We start from the raw sequence: 23568 nt of genomic DNA, 5'->3' as shown, positions 1-23568 counted from the left end.
GTTACGTAGTGGGCTCAGCCAACACAAACTGTCATCCTTGCTCCTTGACCCAGCCTTGCCTGCCATCCACTCTCCTGTACTCTACCCTCAGCACCTCCAAATCCCTTTAGAAAATCTCTCCCAGCCTAGGCATCTCACAGACCGCACGATCAGTTCAGGGATGGACACACAGCCCAAATGAGCTAATGAGAGACAGCCTTGGGACTTGGTCTGGAGAAAGACAGTGTCTCTGGCTGGACTTGGGATGTCATTGTCGCCGCCCCACACAGAGACGGGGAGAGAGAGGAATCAGGTGCTAAGCTTTTGCCGTGCAGCCTGATGCAGCCTTGCCTGATGTTATCTGCTCGGGGTTGTCCCAGTTTAGTGAACTCAAAATTCCTTTCCTTAACTAGAACTCATTTGAGTTGGGTCTCTGCCCTCCTGACGCACTTGATCAAAGCTCAGAAATGCCAGGGTTCTGTGGGGCATGGGACCTGGAGGAGTCCACATGGTGGCCTGAAGCAGCTGCAGAACCTCCACACCCCAGAAGGGGCTCCTGAGGTGCAAGGGCAGCAGGGACAGGTGGAGCCAGAGCCACAGCTGTGAGGAGGGGGCTCTGCCCGGAACCGGCCTTCCCAGAGTGGAGGGGGCCCACCCTCAGACAGGGGAGTGTGGCTCTGGAAGCACTTGAGCCTCAGTGTCCCTGTCAGTAGAATGGGACCTCGATCTTCACAACACAGCTCGGGGGAGGGGCTGGAGAGGGAAGCAGCTGGGTGTCCTTCCCCCACTGGCCGGCTCTGTGATCCCACCACAGGTCACTTCTCCAGTCCTCAGTTTCCTCATTTGCAAAATGAGAATCATGGTTTCCGTCTCATAAAAGGATATGAGAGGGCCGGTCCCACGGCGTAGCTGGTAAAGCCGCTGCCTGCAGTGCCGGCATCCCATATGGGCACAGGTTTGAGTCCCGGCTGCTCCTCTTCCGATCCAGCTCTCTGCTATGGCCTGGGAAATCAGTGGAAGATGGCCCAAGTGCTCAGGCCCCTGCACCTGCGTGGGAGACCTGGTAGAAGCTCCTGATTCTTGACTTCAGATCAGCACAGCTCTGACTGTTGCAGTCATCTTGGGAGTGAACCAGTGGATAGAAGACCTCTCTCTTTCTCTCTCTCTCTCTTTAACTCTTTCAAATAAATAAATAAATCTTTAAATATATATATATGTATATGTGTATATATATATGTATGTATGTATGAGAGGGGCCCATGCTGTGGCACAGATGGTAAAGCCACCACCTGCTATGCTGGCATCCCATATGGGCACCAGTTCAGGTCCCGGCTGCTCCACTTCTGATCCAGCTCTCTGCTGTGGCCTGGGAGAGCAGTGGAAGATGGCCAAGTCCTTGGGTCCCTGCAGCCACGTGGGGGACCTGGAGGGACTTCCTGGCTCCTGGCTTCGGATCGGCCCAGCTCCGGCCATTGCGGTCATTTGGGGAGTGAACCAATGGATGGAAGACTTTTCTCTTTCTCTCCTTTCTCTCCCTGCCTCTAACTCTGCCTTTCAAATAAATAAATAAATCTTAAAAAAAAAAAAAAAAAAAAAAAAAAAAAAAAAAAAAAAGGATAGAAGTAGTAAAGCCATACATGAAGGCATTTCAAAGAGTTCATGGAAAATGGAATAAAAAGATGTTTATTTGGGGGCAAAGAAATCATGCATAGTTGCAGATTTCACAATACACATTTTCCTTAAACTTTCTGAAGTCCTGTGGCATGTAAGGTGCTGAGCATGGTGGGGTACACGCCTAGCCCCCCTCCCAAACGCAGCCCCGTTGGTGCTTGCCCCCCCCACCTGCCGCGACCACAGACCTCCGGTGGAGCCACACTGCTTGGCTTCCAGGCTCCCATCTCCGTCTCCCCAAATGACCCCCACCCAGGTTTCTGCAACTCAGGCCTCCCTCAACCATCCCAGCCCCCCACTCTGAGCCCCAGTCTGAGCCCTCTCCTCAGCTCCCTTGCTCAGACTCGCCGCCAAACTCATCCTCTCCTCAGAGGGGAACGCCCTTCTGACCCCATCCCCCCTCAGACCCCAACCCCGTCAGACCCCAACCCCCTCAGACCCCATCTCCCCTCAGACCTCGACCCCCTCAGTCTCCAACCCCCTCAGACCCCAACCCCCTCAGACCCCATCCCCTCCTCAGACCCCAACCCCCTCAGACCTCGACCCCCTCAGACCCCAACCCCCTCAGACCCCGACCCCCTCAGACCCCGACCCCCTCAGACCCCAACCCCCTCAGACCCCATCCCCCCTCAGACCCCGATCCCCTCAGACCCCATCCCCTCAGACCCCAACCCCCTCAGACTCCAACCCCCTCAGACCTCAACCCCCTCAGACCCCGACCCCCTCAGACCCCATCTCCCCTCAGACCCCGACCCCCTCAGACCCCGACCCCCTCAGACCCCATCCCCCCTCAGACCCCGACCCCCTCAGACCCCGACCCCCTCAGACCTCGACCCCCTCAGACCCCAACCCCCTCAGACCCCGACCCCCTCAGACCCCATCTCCCCTCAGACCCCGACCCCCTCAGATCCCATCCCCCCTCAGACTCCAACCCCCCTCAGACCCCGACCCCCTCAGACCCCGACCCCCCTCAGACCCCGACCCCCTCAGACCCCAACCCCCTCAGACCCCATCCCCTCCTCAGACCCCAACCCTCCTCAGACCCCGACCCCCTCAGACCCCATCCCCCCTCAGACCCCGACCCCCTCAGACCCCGACCCCCTCAGACCCCGATCCCCTCAGACCCCGACCCCCTCAGACCCCATCCCCCCTCACACCCCATCCCCCTCAGACCCCATCCCCTCCTCAGACCCCAACCCCCCTCAGACCCCAACCCCCTCAGACCCCAACCCCCTCAGACCCCATCCCCCCTCAGACCCCAACCCCCCTCAGACCCCAACCCCCTCAGACCCCGACCCCCCTCAGACCCCGACCCCCTCAGACCCCGACCCCCTCAGACCCCATCCCCTCCTCAGACCCCAACCCCCTCAGACCCCATCCCCCCTCACACCCCATCCCCCTCAGACCCCAACCCCCCTCAGACCCCGACCCCCTCAGACCCCGACCCCCTCAGACCCCAACCCCCCTCAGACCCCGACCCCCCTCAGACCCCATCCCCTCAGACTCCAACCCCCTCAGACCCCGACCCCCTCACACCCCGACCCCCTCAGACCCCGACCCCCTCAGACCCCATCCCCCCTTAGACCCCATCCCCCTCAGACCCCGACCCCTTCAGACCCCGACCCCCTCAGACCCCGACCCCCTCAGACCCCATCCCCCCTCAGACCCCGACCCCCTCAGACCCCAACCCCCCTCAGACCCCGACCCCCTCAGACCCCGACCCCTTCAGACCCCGACCCCCTCAGACCCCATCCCCTCCTCAGACCCCAACCCCCCTCACACCCCATCCCCCTCAGACCCCAACCCCCCTCAGACCCCGACCCCCTCAGACCCCGACCCCCTCAGACCCCAACCCCCTCAGACCCCATCCCCCCTCAGACCCCGACCCCCTCAGACCCCAACCCCCCTCAGACCCCGACCCCCTCAGACCCCGACCCCCTCAGACCCCGACCCCCTCACACCCCGACCCCCTCAGACCCCGACCCCCTCAGACCCCGACCCCCTCAGACCCCATCCCCCCTTAGACCCCATCCCCCTCAGACCCCGACCCCCTCAGACCCCATCCCCCCTCAGACCCCGACCCCCTCAGACCCCGACCCCCTCAGACCGCAACCCCCCTCAGACCGCAACCCCCTCAGACCCCGACCCCCTCAGACCCCAACCCCCTCAGACCCCAACCCCCTCAGACCCCGACCCCCTCAGACCCCAACCCCCCTCAGACCCCGACCCCCTCAGACCCCATCCCCTCAGACCCCAACCCCCTCAGACCCCGACCCCCTCAGACCCCAACCCCCTCAGACCCCATCCCCCCTCAGACCCCGACCCCCTCAGACCCCATCCCCCCTCAGACCGCAACCCCCCTCAGACCGCAACCCCCTCAGACCCCGACCCCCTCAGACCCCAACCCCCTCAGACCCCATCCCCCCTCAGACCCCGACCCCCTCAGACCCCAACCCCCTCAGACCCCAACCCCCTCAGACCCCATCCCCCCTCAGACCCCATCCCCCCTCAGACCCCGACCCCCTCAGACCCCATCCCCCCTCAGACCCCGACCCCCTCAGACCCCAACCCCCTCAGACCCCGACCCCCTCAGACCCCGACCCCCTCAGACCCCATCCCCCCTCAGACCCCGACCCCCTCAGACCCCAACCCCCTCAGACCCCATCCCCCCTCAGACCCCGACCCCCTCAGACCCCAACCCCCCTCAGACCCCATCCCCCCTCAGACCCCGACCCCCTCAGACCCCATCCTCTTCTCAGACCTCGAGGGCTCCTCGGACCCTGACCCCCCTGACTCCTCCTCAGACCCCTCCTCGTATCCTCTCTTTCCCTCAGACCCCGACCCCCTCAGACCCCATCCCCCCTCAGACCCCGACCCTGCGCAGACCCCGACCCCGCAGACCCCATCTTCAGCCCCCGCCCCGGCCCCGCCCTCTCCCGCGGTGCGCGGGCTCCATCCAGCGTCTGCCTGGCGCGCTGCGGCGGCCGCGGCGGGGTCCGGGATAACCGCGGCCACAGCCCCCGCCCGGGTGGAGACCCTCACACACCCGTCCGCTTCCTGCTCTGCCGAGTCCCGCAGGCCGCGGAGGGGCTGCCGGGCGGGGATTCCCGCGTCCCCGGCGTGGTCCCTTTAAGGAGGCGGCGGGCGCGCCTTGCATTAGCATATCTTAGCATATATTAGCCTGGCTCCGCCCCAGGGCGGGCCAGTCGCGCGGGGTGCTGAGAGCCGGGCGCGGGGCGCGGGCGCGGAGCGGGGGTCGGGCGCGCAGCCTCTCCCGCAGCCGGGGCCCTCGAGCGGGATGGGGCGCCGCGCCGCCCGCGGTCCCGGCCCGCCCGCGCCGTTGCTGCCGCCGCCGCCGCCGCCGCTGCTGCCGCTGCTGCCGCTGCTGCTGCTGCTGCTGGGAGGCCGCGGCGGCCGCTCGGCGCCCGCGCCCCGCGCGGAGGACCTCAGCCTGGGAGCGGTGAGTGCGCGGCGGGAGCGCGGCGGGCCCTGGTCCTGCGCCCGTGCCCCGGGCTGGGCCGCCGAAGCGCGCGCGGGGCGGTCTCGTGCCGGGTGGCCGTCGCCCGCGGGTCCCGCGTGGGCACAGCCTGAGCGGGCTGCGCGCGGGGGCGCCTCTCCCGGTGCCGCCGAGCTCCGCCGCCCCCCGGACCCGCTCGGTCCAGCCCTGGGCCCTTCCCACGCGCCGCTGGCTGCGCGGGCGGCGGCCCCGAGGCTGGGCTCAGACGTGGTGGTCTCGGGCTCTGCACCGGGGGGCGCCGAATCCAGGTCGCAGCCGGGAGCTCGGAGCGGGCGCCGCGGTGGCTTCGTGGACCCCGTGTCCGCGTGGCTTGGCCCGCAGGGTCCGGAGGGCACCGCACGCCGGCACCTGGGGGCCCCTACATCGGGCCGTCTGTGGCGCGGAACCCGGGTCACCCCAGCCGGAGCCCCCGCCAGCCGAGTGGGCTGCTGAGCCGCGGCGCGCGGGAACTTCCTCGCCGCCCGCCCGCCCTCCGCGGGAGAGGGGCCGGCGCAGACCCGCGCCCCGCCGGCCTCGGGCGCCCCGGCCACCCCTCCCTCGGCCCGGGCGTGCGGCGAGGTGCAGCCGCCCGCGGGCCCCGGGACGGCGGCTCAGCGGCCGCTGCTCCCGAGCGGCGGTGCCGGGCGCCCTCTGCCGGCCGTCGGGAGCGCGCGCGAGCGGCAAGCAGGGTCCCGAGACCGGGGCGAGGGCTCCCGTGCGCCCCGCCCCGCTGCCCTGGGGCCGCTGCCTCCGGCCGGCCCGGGAGGAGAAGGGCCCCTTTGTGAGTGCGGCCCGGCCTCTGCGGGTAGCAGCCCACCCCGGGAGCCGCGCACAAAGCCTGGATTGAGGCCTCCCGCCTGGAGGGGTGGGGGGGTGGGGGGCTTCCAGGAGGCGCTGGACAAAGCCCCTCGCTGGGCCTTGAGCCGCCGGCCTCCAGTTTGCTGAGCCGGCGGTGCCTGAGTTGGAAGGGGTCCGAAAGGGGCTGCCTCCCCTCTTGGCCCTGAGCGCCTCCCGGGCGTGCACAGCAGGAGGAGGGCGTATGGGGTCCCTGTTCCCACGCAGATGGTGCCGGCTGCCCACTGTCTGTGCTCTCCCAAGCTTCTGTCCTGGCCACATCCACCCGAAGCTGGAGCCGCCTGGTCTCCCGGTCACCACGTCGCACTCCACTGCCCAGCGGCCACCTCATGGGGCCTGGCCCAGGCGAGGACGGAGGGTCGTTCCCAATAGCATGGGGACCAGGAGCCCTGGTCACAGCCGGGCAGCGAGCGTGAGGGATCCGGGTCTGGATGGGACCCCCGGGGCAGGTGCTGGTGACATGGGGGTGAGCCGTTTTCTAAAGTTCCCAGCAACGCCATCTGGGCAGGCGCCAGGGCTCCTACGACCCCCACCCAGAGGTGAGATCGGGCTGGCCGTGCAGGGGTGGCCTTGGAGGCCCGAGGGCGTGCGCGGGGCCAGAGAGTGGTGGCTGGAGCACCTGAGGGCGCCTGGTGGCCCCCTCCCGGGTCAGCCTCCTCATCCTGTCCTCCGTGGCCGCCTGTGGGTCCTTCAGCCCTCAGGAACAGCACCCAGGCAAAGCTGAGCCCCCGTGCACCCCCTGAGGAAATCAGCCGCGAGCCCTGGACTGAAACTGAGTGTCCGCGAGTCCCTGGCTCCGTGGTCCCTCCATGGCTGTCCTGGTGGCTTCAGAAGTGTCCTGCCCCCGACCCCAGGCAGCAGGTCTGAGTGCCAGGGCTCGGTCCCCCGGGTGGAGCACGGAGCCCTGAGAAGAGGCTGGCGCGGCTTGCTGGGCCGTACTCCTGAGGCTCGTGCCGGGCTGGTGCGGAGGGGTTTGGGGGGTCTCGGCAAAGCAGGGTGCTGCCCACCATGGGGCCTCCCTGGGGGTTTCCAGGGGTGCTCTGGGGATGCCTGTCTGTGGATGGTGGATCTCAGCTTCCCGTAAGACTCGACTGGGGGCCGTGGGTGTGGGTGTGGGGTGTGTGCCGGGCACACTGCCCACACGCACTGCGAGCCTGCTGACCACCCTCCCTGGCAGTGGTGGGGCACAGGGGGTCTGGGCAGGGCCTGCTCCTTTCCTGGCCCCAGGGTCCACACCACCTGGATGCCTGCTTCTCCCACCCCCACCCGTGCGCCAGGTCACCGGCTTCTTCCTGTTGCCTGGGCATCCCAGGCTGCTCCTGCCTCCCGGCCCTTGCACTCGCTGTTCTTTGTGCTGCTTCTCTTCCTGTGTCTGCCCGCCCCTGCCCAAGATGCTCCGAGCGCTCGCTTGATCAGCACCCCCCACAGCCTAGCGGGTACGGGGTAGGCCCTGGACCCTGTGAGCCGGGGATCCTGACACAGCTGTTCCTGCTGGCCATGGACTGTGGGTCAGCGTCCCAGCCTGTTTCCTCCTGTGCACAGTGCCTGCGCCATAGGTTAACTTCCCAGTTACTCACTGCACCTGCCAAGCACCGAGTCGGGCAGGGCGTGGGAGGGGCCTTAACTGGAGCTGTTGGGGTTGCCCAACTGTGGGCATCTTTCCTCACACAGTGACCGTCCAGGACCCACGTATTTGCTTGGTCACCGTTTGTCATTTGTCTTCGCTGAGCACTGTCCACTGCCAAACGAATGGCTGGACGGGTCCAGCTCCCAGCACAGGGAGTGCTCAGGACCGGCAGGGGGACCCTGAGAGGCGTCCGGGAGTCTCCCCCAGGGGAAGGTGGGTGCAGGGCACCCAGCACCCTTCCTCTGCCCCCTGGAGGGGCTGAGTGGGTCAGACACAGGTGCTGGAGCCGGACCACAGCTCTGGCCCTGACCGCGTGCTGTGTGACACAGGCAGGGTACCCAACTCTTTGGGCTTCAGTTCCTTACCTGTGAGTGGAGGTCAAGGTAACACTGCCCACCTGGGGGTGAGAGGGGCTTGAGTGTGCGAGGAGTGGCCGAGGCCTCTGCAGTGAGGTCATTAGCAGGGCCCAGGGAAGGCGGGACGTCCTGCCTGCCCGCTGACCTCCTCTTGGCCAGGGCTGCGAGAGTGCAGATGCAGCCCCTGCCCCGCTGTAGTCTCTGAGCCTCGGTTTTCCTGTCTGTGAGATGGGGCTGCTGGCACCGGGCCCCAGGAGTGAGAGGTGGGCCGTCAGCTCAGCCACAGCTCGCTGGGTCAGGGCGGGTGGCTGACCGCACTCTGCAGGACTGAAAATCTTCCTCAGGGATTCCACAGCGCCCTGCCTGGGGAGAGCCGCAGGAAGACGCACGTTGTGGCAAAGGGTGACAAACTTTCCAGGGCTGGGGTGGGCTGCGGGCGCCGCTTGTCTGTGTGTGGCAGGCTCTGCCTCTGCTCAGGTCCCCGACCGTCCTCGGGAGGAGCAGGAGGGCAGCTGTGGGGACTGCCACCAGCCTGGGGAGGCTGCTGCGGGGCTGGGGCTCTGTGCCCACCCCCTCCCCAGTGGCCTTCTGGAAGGTTCACCCCAGCGCTGCTGCAGCTCCGCCTTCCACAGCCTCCGTTGCCCTGGAGACAGCGGTCTCCGTGGCGACAGCGGGGGGGGGGCCCAAGGGTGGGTGGGTAGGAAGCAGGCAGAGGAGGACTGGGTCCCCGGTCTGCTGCCATCCGCAGCAGCAGGGATTGGGGTAGGTATTGGGGTGAGGATGGGGACACCTGGAAGGAGGGGGGGTCTGTGTCCCCGGGGGGTCTTCCTGCCCCAGGCCCCACGGTGGTGGAGGGAGGGGCTCGTCCACCCCGGTGGTGAGGGTGGGGTGCTGGGGGTGGGCCCGGCAGGTGCTGGCTACGCTGGCTTCTGTGCAACCTTCGTTCCTCCGGGCCCGGCTTCTCCCGCTGGCTGACGCTCCCGCCTCGCCAGCCCATTAGCCCTGTTTGACATTTCCAAATGGATCTGCTACGGGGCCGTGACCACACGCCCTGGACTTCGGGAGCCTGCCTCCCTCCTGGAGGCTCAGCCGGGGCGATTGCTCCTCCCAGCAGGGTCTGGGAGAACGGGAAGGAGCCGGCTGGGCTGGGGCACCTCGTGGACTTGAAGGCCCAGCAAGGCAGCTGGCCCCCCTCTGTGGCCTGCAGCTGCTAATGTCCCCTGAACCCGTCGGGGCTTGTGCTGCTGTCAGACACCTCCCTGGGGTTCCCCTAGCGAGCTGGGGCGCTGATTGTAGCCTCCCATTCTGGCCGAGTCCCACCGCAGGCCTGTGTGCTGGGCCCCGGAGGGGAAGGGCACGAGTCCAGGCTGGGTGGTGCTGGTGGCATGGGAGGGGTCTGCCCTGTCCGGGACTGATGGTGCAGCTCCTCCCCAAGCCCAGACCTGTGGGACAGGCACCAGGCCAGCCCTGGAGTTGGTCCCATTCTGTGCTCCAACTCCAGCAGGTGCTGTGAACTCCGTGCTCCCAGGGCCAGGCAGGAACCAGTGGCCTTGACCTTGAAGCCCAGCCCTGGAGACTAGAGGGTCACAGGCAGCCCCTGAAACCCAGGCCTGGCCCTTGTCCTGCAGGTTGCGGCCCGGGCTGGCCTCACACCTGCAGCTACCGCCACCTGCCTTCACCTCATTGCCGGTGGGGCCCAGGCTCCGCCAGGAATGCTGTGCCTTCCGCCTCTGGGAGTCCCTCAAGCAGGGGCTGTCCCCGCTGCTATCCCAGTTCACAGGCCACAAAGGCCCTGGAGGCAGCTGGCCTGGGTAGGAGAGGGGCACGCTTCTGTGAGCCATTCCTTGGAGAGCGGGGAGGGAGCTTGTCTTCATGGGTCATCATGTGTGGTCTGAGGAAACTCCAGAGGGCTTCCTGGAGGAAGTGACAGATGGCCCTACAGCCTAAACCTGAGCTTAACTAAAGACTAAGAAATGTGGGTATGCATTTGTGTGTTTCCTGATGTTTGAAAAGACTTCAGAATCAAGAATTTTAAATGTTTGTAAAAATTGTTTTGCAAAAATATGCATAGGTGAAATGTTTGTGAGACTACTTTTTTTTTTAAAGATTTATTTATTTATTTGAAAGCCAGAGTTACAGGAAGAGAGGGAGAGACAGAGATTTTCCATCCTCTGGTTCACTCCCCAGATGGCCACCATGGCCAGAGCTGGGCCGTGCTGAAGCCAGGAGGCAGGCGCTTCTTCCAGGTCTCCCATGTGGGTGCAGGGGCCCAAGCACTTGGGCCATCTTCACTGCTTTTCCAGGCACACTGGCAGGGAGCTGGATCGGAAGTGGAGCAGCCAGGACTCAAACCAGCGTCCGTATGGGATGCCAGTGTTGCAAGTGTGGCTTTACCCGCTCCGCCACAGTGCTGGCCCTCAGGCTGCCTCTTGTTTGATGTGCCCTCCGCCGGTGACGGGCAGGAGCCTGGCTCAGGAAATCCTGAGATGACTGATGTGGGTGCATTTCAGTGTTTGAAGTGATGGGAATGGCGTGGCGGGGAGCTCTCTGAAACAGACCATCCAGGGCCACAGACCCTCACTCCTGTCTGCGCTGTTGCCACCCGACATGGGGGTAGCAAAGGGTGCTTCTCCCAGGTCCCTCTGCTCGTGGAAGTCCACCCTGGGTCCCAGGCCTGCCCTGCGCCCTCAGAGAAATGTCCAAGATGCCCTAGTCCTGCACTCACAGCCTTGGCCCCCCCAGGCTGGGACTGAGTGGGGAGCGCATGTGTTGGGAGCATTTGGGGAGGGGTGAAGGAGGAGCAAGGACCCTGGAAAGCACTGATCTCTGGGAACAGGGGCTGGCTTGTTGGCTGCAGGTGTATGCAAACTGTATGCAAATCATGGAGACCACCCCTCCTGGTCAGGGGTGACTGAGGCCTCTGGGAACGCTGGATGGTAGAGCCGCACTCCCACCCCACCTGCTGGGCCTGGACGTGCAGGGTGCCCCTGCCCCTGGGCCGGGGGACCACCACCCAACACTGGAGCCTCCCAAGCTTCAGGGCCCAGTGGAAATGCATGGCATGAATTTTCCAGGTACCCACTAAACAGGCCCGCACAGCACCGAGCTTAGTCTCTTGGAAGCAGGTCCGGGACAGACGCCCAGGGGATCCCTGAAAGCCGGGGTAGCAGGCGTGTCAGCTGCCTGGGGCGTCAGGGTTGGGCAGCAGTGGGCCCGCCCTGGTGCTGTCCACGTGGCAGGGGCTGTTAGGAGGTGGCCAGAGCAGTCGTGCAGTGGGAGGGGGCACGGTTTGCAAGTAGAGGAGACTGATGCAGGCGTGGGGGCCGCCTGCCAAGTGGCGGGGGCGCTTCCTGTGCCCAGGAGTGGCAGAAATGAGTGGGGCTGTGGTGGGGCTTGGCTCTGCCTCGCCCACCCCTTCCTGCAGAGCCGTCTCCTGTGACGCTGGGCCAGCCGCTGCTGCCTTCCACGTCCTGACTCACGCCACCCTGAGAAGTAAGGGCTTTGGTCCCACAGCTGAGGGAACGGCCAGCGGCCATGGCTGAGTTGTCCCAGGTCACAAAGCATAGAGGTGGCCACTGGGGTTGGACCTGGGCAGCCTGTCTCAAGCCTGGGTTCCTCCCTGCCTTATGGGGCAGCACCTTAGCGAGTGCTGTTCCCCTGGGTGTGCTGCTCCCCTGTGTGTGTGCTTCTCCTCTGGGTGTGCTTCTCCCCTGGGTGTGCTGCTCCTCTGTGTGTGCTTCTCCTCTGTGTGTGCTGCTCCCCTCGGTGTGCTTCTCCTCTGTGTGTGCTTCTCTGGCTGTGCTTCTCTTCTGTGTGTGCTGCTCCTCTGTGTGTGTGCTTCTCCTCTGGGTGTGCTTCTCCTCTAGGTGTGCTGCTCCCCTGGGTGTGCGTCTCCTCTGTGTGTGCTTCTCCTTTGGGTGTGCTTCTCCTCTGTGTGTGCTTCTCCTCTGGCTGTGCTTCTCTTCTGTGTGTGCTGCTCCTCTCTGTGTGTGCTGCTCCTCTGTGTGTGCTGCTCCTCTGTGTGTGTGCTGCTCCTCTGGGTGTGCTTCTCCTCTGGGTGTGCTTCTCCTCTAGGTGTGCTGCTCCTCTGTGTGTGCTTCTCCTCTGGGTGTGCTGCTCCTCTGTGTGTGTGCTGCTCCTCTGGGTGTGTGCTGCTCCTCTGTGTGTGTGCTGCTCCTCTGTGTGTGTGCTGCTCCTCTGGGTGTGCTTCTCCTCTGGGTGTGCTCCTCTATGAGCATGCAGTTTGTGGCTCGATTCCTAGCATCTGGGGCCTGAACCCCTTGCCCTCCTCAGCTGGCATTCTGAACTGGGATGTGAGACGCCCCTCACAAACGAGCGTGGGGCCTGCCTGTGGCACTGGCCATGTTCAGGAACTTTTACATTTCACTCTTAAGTGTCCCTGGGCCTTGTGCTGCCTCAGAGGCGTGAGGTGAGGCGGGCCTCTGAGAGCTGCTGTCTGGGTTTTGCACTGCACAGGCTCTTCCCACCTAAAGGGCTCCGGCTGAATAAGACACTTCTCTGGCAGCTGCTGCAGGCAGCTGGGAAAGGAGCAGGAGGCCCACTGGGGGCTGGCAGGGCTGGGGGCTGGGAGAGGCCTGGCCCCCGCAGCAGCCGTGGCCCGTGCAGGCGCCCCTGGGGGAGCTGGGCCTCTGTTGCAGCCCCTCACTCTGCTCTGTGCCCTCTGCCCCCAGGAGTGGCTGAGCAGGTTTGGCTACCTGCCCCCGGCGGACTCCACCACCGGGCAGCTGCAGACGCAAGAGGAACTGTCCAAGGCCATCACAGCCATGCAGCAGTTTGGCGGCCTGGAGACCACCGGCATCCTGGGTTAGCTCTCTGGTCCCTGCTGGGGCTGTGCTAGCTCCACCACACCCCTCTGCCCCAGTCAGGGCCCTGCCGCTGGCCGCTCTCGGTGCTCAGGGCCAGGCCGTAAGTTTGAATTTGCCTCAGTCCTGGGCCCTAGACATAAACCCTTCTGTGTGGGCCTCAGGTAGCTCGAGGTTGAGCCTCATTCCCCCACCAGGCCTTGGGGGTGGGTGTCGGACCGAGACAGGGACCCGTGTCTGGAGTCGAGGCTCCCACTTCTGGGGAGACCCTTGGTATCCCTCGTGCAGCGGGTTGTGAGCTTGGCCTGCCTCCTGAACTCCACCCACCCCTGCAGACGAAGCCACCTTGGCACTCATGAAGACCCCGCGCTGTTCCCTCCCGGACCTGCCCCCTGTGGCCCAGGCTCGACGGAGGCGCCAGGCTCCAGCCCCGACCAAGTGGAACAAGAGAAACCTGTCATGGAGGTGGGTGCCTGGGAGGAGCAGGACTGTGGGGCTTCCAGACCCTGGCAGGCAGTGTCCTTGCTGGGCCCATGGCTGCCCCCTGTCATGTGCATTGACTTCAGACAGCAGGAGTTTCGCTGTCTGCCCTGGGGGCCATAAGTCCAAAGTGAAGGTGTGGGCAGGGCGGGTCCCCCAGCCCTTCAGTCTCTGCCTGTGTCCACCTCTGTCTCTAAGAGGGACAGTGCGGGCAGGGCAGGTCCCCCCCAGCCCTTCGGTCTCTGCCTGTGCCCACCTCTGTCTCTAAGAGGGACGCTCCCTGAATGCAGGGCTCTGTACTCCTCGTCAACCCAATCCTCACCCTCTTTCCACATCAGGCTGTGGGTTTTGTGGGACTCGGGTCCACCACGCCTGGGCTGGGCCCTGGCTAGTGTGTGAACCTGTGAGCAGAGGCCCCCTTCAGGGCCAGGTGTGGCAGGCAGGCAGGCTGTTTCCTGCCAAGGGGCCTGGCTCTGACACCCTGCCTTGGAAGCTGATCCTTATTGGTCCCCAGGGTCCCTCATCCACCCCAGTGAGCTCCTGGGAGGGGCAGAGGCGGAAGACACAGGGCGGCCCGTGGGGCTTAACCTGGGGAGGGGCTTCCAGGGAAGGCCCTTGGGGCTGTGTTCCTGGTGTCCTGAGCGCTGATCTGACCCTGCCCTCAGGGTCCGAACCTTCCCCCGGGACTCACCGCTGGGCCGGGACACCGTGCGGGCGCTCATGTACTACGCCCTCAAAGTCTGGAGTGACATCACACCGCTGAACTTCCACGAGGTGGCGGGCAGCGCCGCCGACATCCAGATCGACTTCTCCAAGGCCGACCACAACGATGGCTACCCCTTCGACGGCCCCGGCGGCACCGTGGCCCATGCCTTCTTCCCCGGCGACCACCACACGGCCGGGGACACCCACTTTGATGACGACGAGGCCTGGACCTTCCGCTCATCGGGTACGTCTGGGGCACGGATCCCTGGGCGCCCTGCAGACCTCATGGAGATATAGGAGCCACACCCACCCCGTAAGAGCAGACAAGTCGCTGTCCTGCATAGCCAGCCCCCAAACGCCAGGACTCGCACATCTGCACATCCATTGGGCTCCCAAGTCGTCACCAGGCATCTGTGGGCAGCCTAGCTGGGTTCCCTCCCTGTGGGTTTTCCTCCAGGAGGGGAGATCAGGGCGGTCACATGGGCTGTAGGTTGACCCCCGCAGTGTCAGAACTCTGAGTCCATGGCCTTAGGCAGCACAGGCTGCCCATGCAGCCTCACAGAGCCTGTGACCAGGACAGGGCACCCAGCACAGCCAGGGTGGAGGGGAACCCCACAGGCACAGGGTCCCTCCCACCCCTCCCTGGCTCACATGGCTCCTGTGTTCCCAGATGCCCAAGGGATGGACCTGTTTGCAGTGGCTGTCCATGAGTTTGGCCATGCCATTGGGCTGGGCCATGTTGCCGCCACACGCTCCATCATGCGGCCGTACTACCAGGGCCCCGTGGGTGACCCACTGCGCTATGGGCTCCCCTATGAGGACAGAGTGCGCGTCTGGCAGCTGTATGGTGAGTGTGCCCTGGCGCCCTCCACAGGCCGCCAGGAAGACTGGGAGGGTCCTGGGACCCCAAGGGCATGTGGGCATCTGGGCTGTTTCCCCCGCTGCCTGTTGTGAGCCATGCTGTGAACATCAGTGTGCTGGCGTGTTGAGCTGTGCTGTGGTGGTGTGTGGTCACATTGTGAGCTGTACTCTGAGGTGTGTGTCTAGGTATGTTGTGACGGGGCCGGCACTGTGGCACAGCTGGTTAATCCTCTGCCTGCAGTGCCGGCATCCGTGTGAGCTGTGCTGTGATGTGTGTATAGGTATGTTGTGAGCTGTGCTATGATGTTGGTGTGTGGATGTGTTGTGAGTTGTGCCGTGACATGGTGTGCAAGTATGTTGTGACCTGTGGTGTGACGTGCTGTGTGGACATGTTGTGAGCTGTGCTGTGACATCTGTGCAGGCGTGTTGTGAGCCATGCTGTGACATCTGTGTGCATGTGTGTTGTGAGCCGTGCTGTGATGGTATGTGGACACGTTGTGAGCCGTGCTGTGATGGTGTGTGGACACGTTGTGAGCCGTGCTGTGATGGTGTGTGGACACGTTGTGAGCCGTGCTGTGATGGTGTGTGGACATGTTGTGACCTGTGCTGTGATGGTGTGTGGACATGTTGTGAGCTGTGCTGTGATGGTGTGTGGACATGTTGTGACCTGTGGTATGATGTGCTGTGTGGACATGTTGTGAGCTGTGCTGTGACATCTGTGTTCATGCGTGTTGTGAGCCGTGCTGTGATGGTGTGTGGACGCGTTGTGAGCTGTGCTGTGATGGTGTGTGGACACGTTGTGAGCCGTGCTGTGATGGTGTGTGGACACGTTGTGAGCTGTGCTGTGACATCTGTGCAGGCGTGTTGTGCCCTCCCTTGCATTCTCTGGAGGACATGTGTGAAGTGGGAGAGTGTAGCAGCATTTGTGCCCTGAGAGAACTGCTGTGCGTTCCACAGGTATGCCCAGGTGGTCCAGCCCCTCCTGGGACCAACATGGCTTCTGGAGTAGGGTCCACCCAGCTCCACGCTGCTGCCCCCGCATCTGGTCCATGAGATAGTCATCATGTACATCAGCCAAGGGGCCTCGGGTCCACCCCTAGGATCCCAGGGGCCTGGGAGTTTGAAGGAAGGTGGGTGGCCCAGGGTTTAGTGTCCCCTCTTCCTCCTCCTCTCACAGGTGTACGGGAGTCTGTGTCCCCCACAGCGCAACCAGACACCCCCGAGGCAGAGGAGCCGCCCCTACTGCCGGAGCCCCCGGACAATCGCTCCAGCACCGCGTAAGCATGGCCCACGATTGCCACACGCTGTGTCTGTGGGTCCTTGCTGGTGCCGCCCCATCCCAGGCAACATCCACCCTCAGCCGTGGCTCAGCCTGGGAAGAGCCAACAACCACATTCGCTATTTTCTCAAGCTCCTACAGTCAGAGACGGGAGCACCTGCTTCCCTCGACCCCGCCAGGGGTCCCTGCACACAGTTCAAGTTGCTGCCCTCTCCTACCGTGAACAGGCAACCCTCCCGGTGCCACCACACCACCACCGTTTCATTAAGCTCAGGGATCTGGGGGCCAGGAAGCCAGCAGCTGGTCTCTATCCCCCAGGGGCAGAGATGTTGGCCAAGGAATACAAGCCTAGGGGCAATTTTTAAAAAAAAAGATTTATTTAGGCCGGTGCCATGGCTCACTAGGCTAATCCTCTGCCTGCGGCGCCGGCACCCCGCGCTCTAGTCCTGGTTGGGGCGCCGGATTCTGTCCCGGTTGCTCCTCTTCCAGTGCAGCTCTCTGCTGTGTCACAGGAGTGCAGTGGAGGATGGTCCAGGTCCTTGGGCCCTGCACCCACATGGGAGACCAGGAGGAAGCACCTGGCTCCTGGCTTCGGATTGCACAGTGCGCTGGCCACAACGCACCACCCATAGTGGCCACTTGGGGGGTGAACGAATGGAAGAAGAAAAAAAAAAAAAGATTTGCTTATTGGAGCCGACTCTGTGGCATAGTGGGTTAAGCTGCCACCTGTAGTGCTGGCATCCTGTATGGGTGCTGGTTTGAGTCCTGGCTGCTCCACTTCCAATCCTGCTCTCTGCTATGGCCTGGGAAAGCAATAGAAGATGGCCCATGTGCTTGGGCCCCTGCACCCACATAGGAGACCTGGAAGATGCTCCTGGCTCCTGGCTTCAGATCAGCCCAGCTCCAGCCATTGCTGCCATTTGGAGAGTGAACCAGTGGGTGACAGACCTCTCTCTTTCTGTCTGCCTCTGGCTCTCTGTAACTTTGCCTTTCAAATCAATAAATAAATCTTTTTTAAAAAAATGTATTTATTGATTTGAAAGGCAGAGTTACAAAGACAAAGAGGGAGATCTTTCATCCACTGATTCACTCCCCAAATGGTGGCAACAGACAGGCCGAACCCAGGATTCTGGAACTCCATCCAGGTCTCCCACATGGGTGGCGGGGCCCAAGCACTTGGGTCGTCTTCTGCATTGGCAGGTGCATCAGCAGGGAGCGGGATCGGAAGTGGAGCAGCTGGGACTCATCCCCTGCTCTCACAGAGGATGCCACATTGCAGGCACCCAAGGCTGGGTGCATCTTAACTCAGCGTCAGGTGCCTGAGCTGGGCTGACTGGAGGGGCCCAGCCTGTGGCCCTGGGCAGGTGCCTGTGGCTGGCCCTTGGGCTCTGGCTCAGAGTGTGGTGACCGGGTTCCTGGGGATGTTCCTGAGAGCTGATGTGGCCCAGGACCCAGTGGCCAGGCAGCAGCTGTGTCCTTTGTGACCCAGCCCCCGAGGTCACAGGGCTCCCTCCAGCCTCACTTGATTAGAACAGAGGTGCCACTTTCAAGGGGCAGCCGCGGACCCGCCCTTAGGAAAGCAAGTGTCCCTGTGCCCCCACCCCTCGCCTACTGCTGCCTGGACACACAACTCGGGCCTGTGGGGCAACACGGTCTGCTTAGGGCTTGGTCTGCAACCATCAGTGGTTCTGGACTCTCACTTGGCTGCACGCTGCCCTGCCCTACCTGCTGCTGTCCCAGTGGTTCTGAGTCACGTTCTGACGGGATGGGAGGTACATGCCAATGCCACAACCTGCAAAAGGTGCAGAGACACCTGCCCTGGCCCCACGACCCCATTCTCCCTGGGGCAGACTTCCGTGTGTGGTCCCTTCCCCGGTGCCCGGCGCGCATGCAAGGGCTCGGATGTGCAGAAGGCCGCAGACTGCTGCATGTGGCTTTGTGTTAACACCCTGGAGACCTGCACCTGCGTCTCCTTGAGAAGCATGTGTGCTTCAGGTTCTCTGCTGCGTGATGGGTAGCATTGCTGCGGCTGCGCTTTCTGTAGGGGTGCAGTTCTGGGGCTGGACTTGGCCTCCTGCGGGCACAGCTGCAGCAAGAGTGGACCTGCTGGCCAGAGCGCAGGAGACCACCAATCCCCACGTGCCCCTGCTGCTGCGTTTGCCCCGAGGTGAGAGCTGCACCAGCCTGTGCAACAGTGGCCAGGGCCTCCGTCTCCTTCACCTTCTCCCCTGCCCCCCACCGTGATGTGGCAGCTGTGCACACCTCAGAGCCCGCGGGCACCAATGGGCTCCCACAGTGGCTCAGGTTGGGTGGGGGCCCTCTGCCCTGCAGGCCCCGGAAAGACGTGCCTCACCGGTGTAGCACCCACTTCGACGCGGTGGCCCAGATCCGTGGCGAAGCCTTCTTCTTCAAAGGTAAGCCCCGGCGTCCCTTGGGGGCGGCCGAAGGGCATGGCGCACCCTGGGGTTTAGACCCATCAGCCCAAGGCCGCCCTCCCCTCTGTCCCCAGGCAAGTACTTCTGGCGCCTGACCCGGGATCGGCACCTGGTGTCCCTGCAGCCGGCACAGATGCACCGCTTCTGGCGGGGCCTGCCGCTGCACCTGGACAGTGTGGACGCCGTCTACGAGCGCACCAGCGACCACAAGATTGTCTTCTTCAAAGGTGGGCGGCCCACTGGCCTCACCGACCGCAGCCGCAGCCGGCGCCCCCGCGGCTCACGCGCCTGCGATCTGCTGGGGCAGCAGGTTTGCTCCGCCTGCCGGCACCGTGCACAGAGCAGCACTGGATGGATGCGTGTTGAGCGCCTACTGTGTGCCTCGTCCTTGGTAGGCCTGCAGGTGCCCCTTCTGCTGGGCACTGTGAAGCCCGCGAGAGTAAGGAGTGACTTTCAGGGGCTGAGGGAGAGGGAGGCCTGCTGCCCAGACAGCCTCTGGGGGAGACGCTGTCTGAGCAGAGAACCAGGGCAGAGTTCCAGGCCAAGGGAGCTGCCCCGGCAAAGGCCCTGAGGCAGAGAGGGTGCCCAGGGCGGTGGGGAGGAAAGCCCAGCTGGCCCTGAACCCTGCCCCAGCTCTGTGGACAGCCTTTGTCGTCGTATCTGCGCAGGCCTTTCGCTCATGTCCACGTGGGAGTTAAGGGCAGGAGTAGAGGCGGTGCAGGGCACAGGTGTCCACACCGGAGTAGCAGGTGGTGCTGTGGACCACGGATCCTGAGGACAGAGGCCCGAGATCTCCCACTGGGGCCTCTCTCAGCGGCAGGTGGCACCAGCCATACTCCTGGGCTTCTCACAAGGACACCAGTCCCCAGGTTGAGCGGGCCCTAATTTTTTTTTTTTTTTTTTTTTTTTTTTTTTGACAGGCAGAGTGGACAGTGAGAGAGAGAGACAGAGAGAAAGGTCTTCCTTTGCCGTTGGTTCACCCTCCAATGGCCGGCGCGGCCGGCGCGCTGCGGCCGGCGCACCGCGCTGATCTGATGGCAGGAGCCAGGAGCCAGGTGCTTTTCCTGGTCTCCCATGGGGTGCAGGGCCCAAGCACCTGGGCCATCCTCCACTGCACTCCCTGGCCACAGCAGAGGGCTGGCCTGGAAGAGGGGCAACCGGGACAGAATCTGGCGCCCCGACTGGGACTAGAACCTGGTGTGCCGGCGCCACTAGGTGGAGGATTAGCCTAGTGAGCCGCAGCGCCGGCCTAGCTGGCCCTAATTCTGCGTGGCTGCTCTTAATGACCTCTGGAAAGACACCTTCTCCGTCTTCAGCCACGTCTGAGGTTGCGCGGATGTGCGCATGGGGGCGCTGCAGCACAGTGCAGCAGGGCGGCTCCCAGACTCAGGAGATGCCCCTCTGCCTGACGCATGTGTTAGGGGAGCTGCTTCCCCCCCACACCCCATTCCCATCTCCTGCTCAGCCCTTACAGGTGCTGGCTATGGGCATTGTCACTGGTGAGCTGAGCAGCGACCACTTGGGAGGCTGGGCCAGTGGAAGGCACAGGCCAAGGCCTTGGGCAGAGGTGGCCCAGGAAGCTGTCCACAGGGACCTGTGTGAGACAGAAGGAGCAGCACAGGGTCCAGCGGATTCCAGAGGATTTTTTAATCCAATTTTAACATCGTCTTTATGTTGTGTTCACCTCACTGTCTCTTTTTAAACTAATTAATTTGCAAATCAGAGTTACAGAGTGAGGGAGGGACAGAGAGAAATCTTCCATGTTCTGGTTCACACCTGCAATGGCTGCAATGGCCAGGGCTGGAGCAGGCCGGAGCCCCAGAGCCTGGAACTCCATCTCGGTCTCCCGCATAGGAAGCAGGGGCCCAACTACTTGGGCCATCTTCTGCTGCTTTCCCAGATGCGTTAGCAGGGAGCTGGAAGGGAAGCGGAGCAGCTGGGACTTGAGCCAGAGTTCCAGTATGGGATGGCGGGTGGCGGCTTAAATGGGGCTGGTGCACCACCTCATCCCCTTAGAGATGGTTTCTTCTCACCACACACCGCCTCTGTTTTTTGTTTGTTTGTTTTTTGATTATTTGAAAGGCAGAGCAAGAGAGAGAGAAGGAGAGATCTTCCATCTGCTGGTCCAGTTCCCCAGTGGCTGCCACAGCCAGATCTGGGCCAGGCTGAGGCCAGGAGCTAGGAGCTCCACCCAGGTGTCCGAGCACGTGGGCCGTCCCACTGCCTTCCCACGCCCATCAGCAGGAAGCTGAATTCCAGCCCAGCTGCTGCTGTGGGGTGCCAGTCTTGCAAAGGGGCTTAACCCATTACGCCGCCACACTGGCCTGATCTCCTTCCTTTTCGAGGCTGTAATACTGGTTTGTGCCGGGGAGCATGGTGTAGGTGGACGCTGGGCTGCCTTCACTCTTCAGCTGCTGTGAGCGCTGGTGCAGCATTGTCTCTCTGAGACACTGAGGTCAGTCTTCTGGATGGATGCCAGGTGGTGTGCGATCCTGAATCATGGTATAATTCTGGTGGCTTTTTTTTTTTTTTTTAAGATTTATTTATTTTATTTGAAAGGCACAGTTATAGAGAGGCAGAGGGAGAGAGAAGCCTTCTATCCATTGGCTCACTCCCCGAATGGCCGCAACAGTCAGAGTCGCACCGATCTGAAGCCAGGAGCCAGGAGTTTCTTCCGGGTCTCCCACGTGGGTACAGGGGCCCAAGGACTTGGGCCATCTTCTACGGCTTTCCAGGCCATAGCAAAGAGCTGGATCGGAAGTGGAGCAGCCGGGACTAGAACTGTTGCCCATATGGGATGCCGGCACTACGGACAGCAGTTTTACCTGCTACGCCACAGTGCTGGCCCCTGTAATCCTGTTTTTAGATTGTTTAAGAAACCATGTACCATTTCCCACAGGGGCTCCACCATCAGCGCCCAAGGCTTCCAACGGCTCACCTGCCTGCCAGCACTTGGGATCATCTGTGTGTGGGGCAACAGCCGTCCTCGCGGGTGTGCCGCGCCCTCCCTGGGCTCTGTGGCCGTTGGTGAGGCCAAGCACCTCGCTGTATGCTGTTGGCCACCCGTACGTCTTCTCTGGGGAGACGTCCACTCCAGCCTCTGCAGGCGGATTTCCAAACTGCTGCGTGTGTCCAGGCCGAGCGCTGGCCGCTGCTCCCCCGCTCACTGCGCCCTGTGTGCAGCAGCTGCCACGGCAGCGCTGGGCTGCAGGCTGCTGTCCCTGCCAGGCACACAGTAGGCGCTCAATGGCCATTCAGATTCGTGCTGCCCCGTCCCCTTGCCTGGGCGGGGAGGAGGGAAGGCCGGGGCCCCCTGCCCCTTGGGGTGGGGCCGAGCCCCGGCCCATGCTCTTTCTCTCGCCCCCAGGAGACAGATACTGGGTGTTTAAGGACAATAACGTGGAGGAAGGATACCCGCGGCCCATCTCTGACTTCAGCCTCCCACCCGGCGGCGTCGACGCCGCCTTCTCCTGGGCGCACAATGACAGGACTTATTTCTTTAAGGGCCAGCGGTACTGGCGCTACGATGACCACACGCGGCGCATGGACCCCGGCTACCCCGCTCAGAGCCCCCTGTGGAGGGGCGTCCCCAGCATGCTGGACGACGCCATGCGCTGGTCCGACGGTGAGCGCCGGGCGGGGCCGGGCTGTGCGGCCTGTCTTCATCTGCAGATCAGGAGTCACACGGGTGGTTGGGGGCTACCCAGAGCCAGTGCGTGTCCAGCCCTAGCGTGGACAGGTTCCCCACAGACGACACGGCCCCGTGTGATGCTTCTCACATACCCGGTGCACCCACCCCAGGGCCTTGCCACCTGCTGTGCCCTCCTCCCAGACAACCACACAGCCCCGGCTTCCCTGCTGCAGGCCTCTGACCAAGTGCTCAGCTCAGAGGCAGCTCCAGCCTCCAGCAGCCCCTCCTGGGCCTTCCAGGCTCACGTGGGTGCCCTTGAGGCTCAGGTGAAGATGGCCCTGTCTGAGAGCCCCCGGGGCTCCCCCTGGCCCTGCAGTTCTTCCTTACCCGTCCTCCTGCTGTCTCACTGGGGCCTCTCATGCTTCAGCCCCTTGGTGTGGGTGGAGCCCAGCCCAGAGCTCAGCTCGCCTCTCCCCTCCCCAGGCGCCTCCTACTTCTTCCGTGGTCCTGAGTACTGGAAAGTGCTGGACGGCGAGCTGGAGGCAGCACCCGGGTACCCGCAGTCCACGGCCCGGGACTGGCTGGTCTGCGGAGAGCCCCAGGACGAGGACACTGAGGCAGTAGGCGTGGACAGGGCCGCACAGCCCGGACAGCATGGCCAGAGCCGCTCAGGGAACAGCTATGAGGTCTGCTCCTGCACCTCCCACGCCCCCCCTCTTCGGGCAGCTGCCACACTGCTGCTGCTGCTGCTGCTGCCGCCCAGCGCACTGTGGACAGCAGCCAGGTCCTGACACGACAGCCAGTGGCACAGCCTATGAAGGGACAGAGGAGCCAGGACAACTGGGACCACGGAGGGCGAGGGCTGGCGCCACTGCCCCTGCAGTACCCGGAGCCAGTGCCCTGCAGCCTGGCCTTGCAGAGGAGGGAAGAGGCCAGCAGAGGACACTGCCCCTGCCACCCCAGGGCTGCCCATGGCCCAGCACCCCGGCCCTCCCTGCTGCCTGCACCTTTGGGGCCCTGGCTGCTGGCTGTGGGCTGGGGAGATGGCCAGGCTGGGCCATGAAGCTGCCCTGCCACCCAGCAAGTGACCAGGTCCTGCAAAACTTGACTGACAAGCGGACGGCTGTCCACCCTGAGCAGGTGCTCAGTAAGCCACGGCTGCCCCCAACCTCTCCTGGCCTGGAGGAGCAGCCTAGCAGGGGGCCAGGACCCCCTTCCCTTCTGCGCTGCCCACCCCCACGTGTGCACATTGCTGCCCTGGTGCCCCACCCCGCTGTGGGGCTTTGTCCCCAGTGGGCCCACGGCCCCAACACAAACCAGCCTCTTGTGCCGCATTTCAGACAAACATGACCCCCCGCCCCGCTTCATAA

The 23568-nt window shown here is 63.7% G+C and overlaps 1 protein-coding gene and 1 long non-coding RNA gene across 5 annotated transcripts in view; one reads left to right on the top strand and one right to left on the bottom strand.

Moving 5' to 3' along the window:
• LOC127488405 (uncharacterized) overlaps positions 1-8592 on the bottom strand; it is a 26886-nt gene extending 18294 nt beyond the window's left edge. The window contains exon 1 of one of the 2 annotated variants that reach the window (XR_011385293.1): positions 7994-8592. This is a non-coding gene — a long non-coding RNA (uncharacterized lncRNA). Of the gene's footprint in view, positions 1-4696; positions 4847-7993 lie in introns of those variants that run through there. The other variant, XR_007916106.2, reaches the window with a different exon arrangement.
• On the top strand, positions 4867-23568 carry MMP17 (matrix metallopeptidase 17). 3 transcript variants are annotated; one of them, XM_070066272.1, is made up of 10 exons: positions 4867-5110; positions 12676-12808; positions 13143-13272; positions 13953-14236; positions 14663-14839; positions 16031-16130; positions 18464-18546; positions 18642-18794; positions 21935-22192; positions 22682-23568. In XM_070066272.1, exons 1-10 carry the CDS (start codon positions 4949-4951, stop codon positions 22987-22989), a joined length of 1788 nt encoding a protein of 595 aa, XP_069922373.1. In that variant the 5' UTR covers positions 4867-4948; the 3' UTR covers positions 22990-23568. The 3 variants fall into 3 exon arrangements, with proteins under 3 accessions (XP_069922373.1, XP_069922374.1, XP_069922375.1); XM_070066273.1 differs by lacking the exon at positions 4867-5110 and adding an exon at positions 8653-8746; XM_070066274.1 differs by lacking the exon at positions 4867-5110 and having other exon boundaries at positions 12773-12910.

The sequence above is a fragment of the Oryctolagus cuniculus genome, chromosome 21 (genome assembly GCF_964237555.1).
Source record: "Oryctolagus cuniculus chromosome 21, mOryCun1.1, whole genome shotgun sequence".
NCBI classification, from domain to species: domain Eukaryota; kingdom Metazoa; phylum Chordata; class Mammalia; order Lagomorpha; family Leporidae; genus Oryctolagus; species Oryctolagus cuniculus.
This window is presented reverse-complemented; position numbering and strand designations above follow the sequence as displayed.